Source organism: Piliocolobus tephrosceles, chromosome 2, assembly GCF_002776525.5.
Source record: "Piliocolobus tephrosceles isolate RC106 chromosome 2, ASM277652v3, whole genome shotgun sequence".
Taxonomy (NCBI): Eukaryota; Metazoa; Chordata; class Mammalia; order Primates; family Cercopithecidae; genus Piliocolobus; species Piliocolobus tephrosceles.
Genome location: NC_045435.1, coordinates 137,285,114 through 137,291,113, shown reverse-complemented (window position 1 = coordinate 137,291,113; position 6,000 = coordinate 137,285,114). Strand labels below are relative to the sequence as shown.

Sequence of the window (6,000 nt, the reverse complement as noted above, 5' to 3'; positions counted from 1 at the left end):
AAAGAAAGTACATGTATGCTGTCCGGAGGAACTTGGGCAAATGTAGGAAAAAAAAAAAACAAGAAGAAAGAAACCCACATACTTCTCCATTCTTAAGAAAAGGAAGTAGTGGTGACATCATTCTCGGCTAAAATGTAGTCTGTTTATATCTCAAATATTAGGTAACAATGTTTTCTCCAGAGTTATGAAGCAGCTAGAACGATCAAGTACAATTTTCTTCTAAATCTTTATTGCCTGATTCATTCATTCATCCAATAAATATTTATTAAACATCAATTACGTGTTAGATGCTTTGGGACACAATAATAAGTGGAGGGAAAGATATATAATACCTGCTCTCAAGAAATTTGGAGTTGAGTGGAGGATAGGAATAGAAATTAAAGAATGACACAAATAATTATAAAGTTACAGCTGTTAAAAGAAAGGCATATGGTACCAAGAGAACCTATAATAAAAGATCTACTCGTGGAGGTCAGTGAAAGCTTGCCCATCAAAGAAGTTATCATTCAATCCACGAAGACCAGGAGTTGGCTGGGTGAAGAAGAAAAGGTCAGAGGAAGGAAGTCCATACTGGGGAAGGAAGGCTCTGTGCATAAAGAGGAGGGGGATTACAGAGGCACATTCACGAAATTTGGAGAAGGCTTTCAGCAAGCAAGGAGAAGCCACGTGAAAGTTTACAGGAGAGGTGGGGGCTTGAAGGCAAGTTCAAGGATCTGGTTTTTATCTTCTCTTTATCTCAAGAGCAGTGGGAAGCCATTAAATGATTTTAATCAGAGGGTTGGTATAACCAGTTTTGTATTTTGAAAAACTGAATTCAGCTCTCATTTGAGAAACTGAGTGAAAGAGCCCAGAATGGCCGTGGCTGAGGGTGACTGGTGGGAGACTCCTACTCATGGGCTGGTGGCTGGAGAGGGAACAGGGAGAAGAAGATTTGGAACTCAATCTTCCTCCATTGACAAAGTCACTCCAGCTCTGGCAAGGCAATTAATTGATGGGAAGGAAGATGCCTAGCCCTCCTGATTTCACTGCATTTTCTTTTCTTTTTTTTTTTTTTGTTTTTGTTTTTCTGATTTTTTTTTTTTTTTAAATACTTTAAGTTCACTGCATTTTCTGCATCTTAAACATGAGTGCTGGGAAGTGGCAGAACATCCAGAGGCAGCTCAGGTGCTAGGTGGAGCAAGAGTTAAAATTCCAGGATGAAGCACATGAACTCTTAGAATGTCAGATTTTGGGAGCTGGGTTTGGGGGAGTGCTATTTACCTTTATTCCCTGGAGACTCTGGCACAAACCCTTGCCTCTGCAATCTTTCTCTCAGGTAAAGGAATTCATTAAACGAATTGCTGGAAGATCTACTCACCAGAGGGCTGTACAGAATCCTATCTTTGAGAGCGGGAAGTAGGTTGATCACACAGTTTATTATCCAATCAGGACATATCTGAAAGAGAAAAGGGGTTCTGTTAATATTTAAACTACAGAACATGTACACCAAGAATGTCTTGCGCAAATCTGGTTGCCCTAGCAAGGAAGGAAATTTGAAAGTTTATACTGTTCTGCTTCCATGTTACCCCTTTTGCACATGAGAGGCTAAGTATTCTCTTCACCTGCATTAAGGGAATAAAAGCACAAGCATTCAGGTGACTCCCAAGCCACTTTTAATTTTACAGTTTCTGCTACACTCTATACATTCTGAAAATTACATTTCCCACCATTATCACTTCGTGATAGGTGATCATTTACAATTACTCACAGACTCAGTCCCGGGAAGAGGCGGTGTGAAATGGGAGGCTCTATCCAGGTGCTCATTAGAAATGTAGAATCTCCGCCTGCCTCCTAGACCTACTGAATTAGAATCTGCACTTTCTAACAAGATTCCCAGGTGATCAATGAGTACATTAAAACTTGAGAAAAACTTCTAGACTTCGATCTAAAGAAAAACATTTTACCACTTGACAGTGTATGCACATACATACATGCATATAGACACAACCGAAGCACAAGTTTAATGAAGTACAATTTACCGTTACTATTTTATTTGGGACAGAAATGTGCTCACGACTCAATAGATTTGAGTATTCACTCCTGGATCTCAACGTGTAATTTGAAAACGCATCTCTAAAGCACCTAGGAGCAATCTGAAGAAAGCTGAGGGGAAGCGGCAGATGTTCTGATCTACCAGGGAAAACGTGGACGTTTTCTGTTGTTACTTTGTGAACTGCGTGCACTTAGTCACTCTTGAGTAAATACTTGGCGCGAGGAACTCCTGAGTGGTGTGGGAAGGCGGTGAGGGGCAACTGAAAGTCGGCTAAAGCGCTCGGAGGGGCTGGTCTAGGAAACATGATTGGCAGCTACGAGAGAGCTAGGGGCTGGACGTCGAGGAGAGGGAGAAGGCTCTCGGGCGGAGAGAGGTCCTGCCCAGCTGTTGGCGAGGAGTTTCCTGTTTCCCCCGCAGCGCTGAGTTGAAGTTGAGTGAGTCACTCGCGCGCACGGAGCGACGACACCCCCGCGCGTGCACCCGCTCGGGACAGGAGCCGGCCTCCTGTGCAGCTTCCCTCGGCCGCCGGGGGCCTCCCCGCGCCTCGCCGGCCTCCAGGCCCCCTCCTGGCTGGCGAGCGGGCGCCACATCTGGCCCGCACATCTGCGCGGCCGGCCCGGCGCGGGGTCCGGAGAGGGCGCGGCGCGGAGACGCAGCCAGGGGTCTGGGAAGGCGCCGTCCGCTGCGCTCGGGGCTCGGTCTATGACGAGCAGCGGGGTCTGCCATGGGTCGGGGGCTGCTCAGGGGCCTGTGGCCGCTGCACATCGTCTTGTGGACGCGTATCGCCAGCACGATCCCACCGCACGTTCAGAAGTCGGGTGAGTGGTCCCCAGCCTGGGCTCGGCGGGGCGCCGGGGGTCTTCCTGGGGTCCCCGCCTCTCCGCTGCGCTTGACAGTCGGGCCCGGCAACCCGGCGCCCGGGCGGAAACGAGGAAAGTTTCCTCCGCGGCACTCAAGCAGCTCGACTCCCGTAGCTGCAGGGATGTGTGAGTTTTTCTTGAAAAAAAGATGGAAAGTTCACTTGCAAGGGGCGCGGGGCACGTTTGGTCCCCTTTGTGCGAGCAGGAAAGGCGTTGTGTTGGCCGCGTTCGAGGCGAGCCCCCACCCCCGGAAAGGGAAGTTTGAGAAGTTGGTTATCTGAAGGCGGCCGGGGAGCAGCGGCCCGGGGCAGCAGCCTGGGCTGCCAAAGCAGCCAGCACACCTGGGCCACTCAGCCCGTGGGGATGCCGCGTGCCCACCCAGCTCTTTCTGAGCCACCCGTTCAAAAGGCCAGCTCCTCAGTCCTTAGCTCCTGGACACGGCCACGCTTTCCCTCAGGCCGGCTTCTTGGCCCGGAGTTATACAAGTTTCAAGAAAATAAGCGATTTCCAAAAGAAAGTTAGCTGGCCCCACTGACGCCTTGGCATGGATGGGTAGGGAGTGGAGATGCTCAGGTGAAACCGAGAATCCCTCACTGAATGCCTACTGGGTGCTAGGGGCTGTAGATTTTGCCTGGAACAAGACAGCCCTGTCTTCAGGGAGTTGATAGTTCTATGCAATTATCGTTGGTTGGAAACCGAAGGGTTAAAACCCTACCTAGGCTACCCACCTGATCTCTGTGTCCGAAGGTTTTAAAGGAAAAAAAAAAAAATATATATATATATATATATATATATATATATATTTGCAGGAATGGGGGTTCTTAATGATTTGTTATGGAAAGTGTAAAACACCTGAGACTTCAAAAGTTAGACTTTTTTTTTTTTTTTTTTTGAGACAGAGTCTCAATTCTGTCACCAGGCTGGAGTGCAGTGGTGCAATCTCGGCTCACTGCAACCTTTGCCTCTTGGGTTCAAGCGATTCTCCTGCCTCAGCCTCCTGAGTAGCTGGGATTACAGGCGCGTGCCACCATGCCCAGCTAATTTTTGTGTTTTTAGTAGAGACGGGGTTTCACCATATTGGTCAGGATGGTCTCGATCTCTTGACCTCGTGATCTGCCCACCTTGGCCTCCCAAAGTGCTGGGATTACAGGCTTGAGCCACCGCACCCGGCCAAAAGTTAGACTTTTTTGCAGCTATGATCCAAATAACAGTATCTGCAGCTGTGGTCCGGGTAACCGAGTATTTGGGCAAGTCATAGAGCTTTTTCTGGGCCTTAGTTTCCTCATCTGTAAAATGGCAAGGTTGAATCTGGGTAATTTTACATCATCTTCATGTTTAACGTCTTACATGCCATGGCCCTCCTCTCCTTTCCCCTAGCTCTTCTGGTGACTTGGAGATGACCCATGTAGACTTTGGATGAAATGTAGAGGAGTTGACAGTCCACATCAGCCTGAGGCACTCTTTTTATTTGTCCAGGGACATGGGCAGATTTACCTTTTGGTTTGTCTAGAAAAAACGCGCATCACGGTCAGTTGTAAATTTCAGAGTATTTGAAGTGGATTGGGAACTTTTTAAAAATTATGAAATACATTGAAGGTGGCATGGAGATGGAAGTTTTTAATCTAATTAGGAAGAGGCACTATTGCAAGCAAAAAGTCTTAACACACATTTGAGTCCTATGGTTTTAATAAAATCTTAGTGTTTCGTTCTTGGCATTTTTCCTGCATTGCAGTACCAGAATGTTCAGTTGTCTCTCATTTTCCTCCAGACTCTTAAACCTAAGTTATATTTTGCTAATAAATATTTAAAATGGCTCCCTTAATTTTCTGTGGATGTTAAAAATCATTAAAACTTTTGTTCCAGATTATAAAAGAAGGAAATTAGCAGGCCCTGATGTTGTTAGTTAGGTTCTGTTTACAGGGATAAGATTTATGATTTGCAAATTCCAGACCCAATAGTTCATGAGTCACTTTCATTTCATCAATATACACACTTTTAAACAATTAGCATAAAAGCGTGGTGGCTTTTTATTTGGGTATTTAGACAGTTTAACAAGGCCCACAGATTTCCTATTTTTATAGAATTGAAGTTTCAAAATGGTTGAATTAATGAATATTTTGAATTTGTATTCATTTGATTCAAATTAAATTTTCAAAGTTGGCCGAAGGTTGAAGATAGATATATTGAAGATGAGAAACCTAATTCTACTTACATTTTCATTTTTCATGTAAGTAAATGGTTTCAGAATTTTTCTGACATAACTGGTAAACTGAAAACGTTTTTTCAAAATATCTTGATGCAAGATAATATATGAGGGAATGAGATTGTTTAATAAACAACAAGCTCCTTTTACGTCACATAGAAAAGCCCCAAAATCTGTCTTCTGTTTAGTAGCTTCTGTACTTCTGTTTAGTGGTATGCAAAGGATTTAAATATAAGAACAAATTTCACTAAGAAATAGAAAGTTTCTTAGTTTTTGACTTAGTAGATTCACTCTTCTTAAATGATCAAAATTAAGAAATGACTCTTTGGGGGAGAACTGTAAAGTGTACAATAGCTCTTCAGGTCTGAAAAATATGACTTTTCAGGTTCCTAAAAGTAGATTCTTATTGAGGACAAAGAATTTGTAAAAGTGTCATAGGGATACAGGTTCTTCAGATCTCTTTAATAACCTGCTTATTTTGTCAGGGTAAGAGACTAGACATCATTAGGCCCCAAATCTTTGGTCTACTTGTGCTTTTTTTCACCCTCATAAAAATACATTTTTACCTTTAGGCCACTCCCTTTAACAACATCTTATTTTTAATGAGTTATGTTTTATACAAAATACTAATCACATTTTGAACTCATGCCTTCTTTTCAGTGTAGCAATCCCTAATGATGACTGTTTGTGTAGTCAACGTAACTACTACATGTTTTCTACTCAATTATGAACATGACTTTTTAATTTTTTCAGTAAGGTTGGTTTTTAATTCTGGATCTCATTGATATCATTGCAAAAAGTGGGCATTTTTTTCTTCTACCTTTTCAACCATATTTATGCAGTATCTCTTGCCAGGCAGGACGCTCAGACCTGGGACACCATCCCGGATGAGTAAGACAGACCTA

General features: G+C 43.9%; 2 protein-coding genes across 3 annotated transcripts in view; one reads left to right on the top strand and one right to left on the bottom strand.

The window, feature by feature from the left end:
* Positions 1-1,021: 1,021 nt before the first annotated feature.
* On the bottom strand, positions 1,022-3,124 carry LOC116418722 (translation initiation factor IF-2-like). Its single transcript, XM_031935257.1, has 2 exons — positions 2,019-3,124; positions 1,022-1,435 (listed from the first exon to the last, which is right to left on the bottom strand). Exon 1 carries the CDS (start codon positions 2,795-2,797, stop codon positions 2,357-2,359), a length of 441 nt encoding a protein of 146 aa, XP_031791117.1. The 5' UTR covers positions 2,798-3,124; the 3' UTR covers positions 1,022-1,435; positions 2,019-2,356.
* TGFBR2 (transforming growth factor beta receptor 2) overlaps positions 2,375-6,000 on the top strand; it is an 86,668-nt gene continuing 83,042 nt past the window's right edge. The window contains exon 1 of one of the 2 annotated variants that reach the window (XM_023192279.2): positions 2,375-2,850. In XM_023192279.2, the coding sequence (XP_023048047.1) occupies positions 2,757-2,850 (94 nt within the window). In that variant the 5' untranslated portion in view covers positions 2,375-2,756. The remainder of the gene's footprint in view (positions 2,851-6,000) is intronic. The other variant, XM_023192280.3, reaches the window with a different exon arrangement.

Excerpts from the sequence above, each read along its gene's own strand:
- LOC116418722 (XM_031935257.1), bottom strand. The coding sequence starts at position 2,797 with ATGTGCAGCGGCCACAGGCCCCTGAGCAGCCCCCGACCCATGGCAGAC.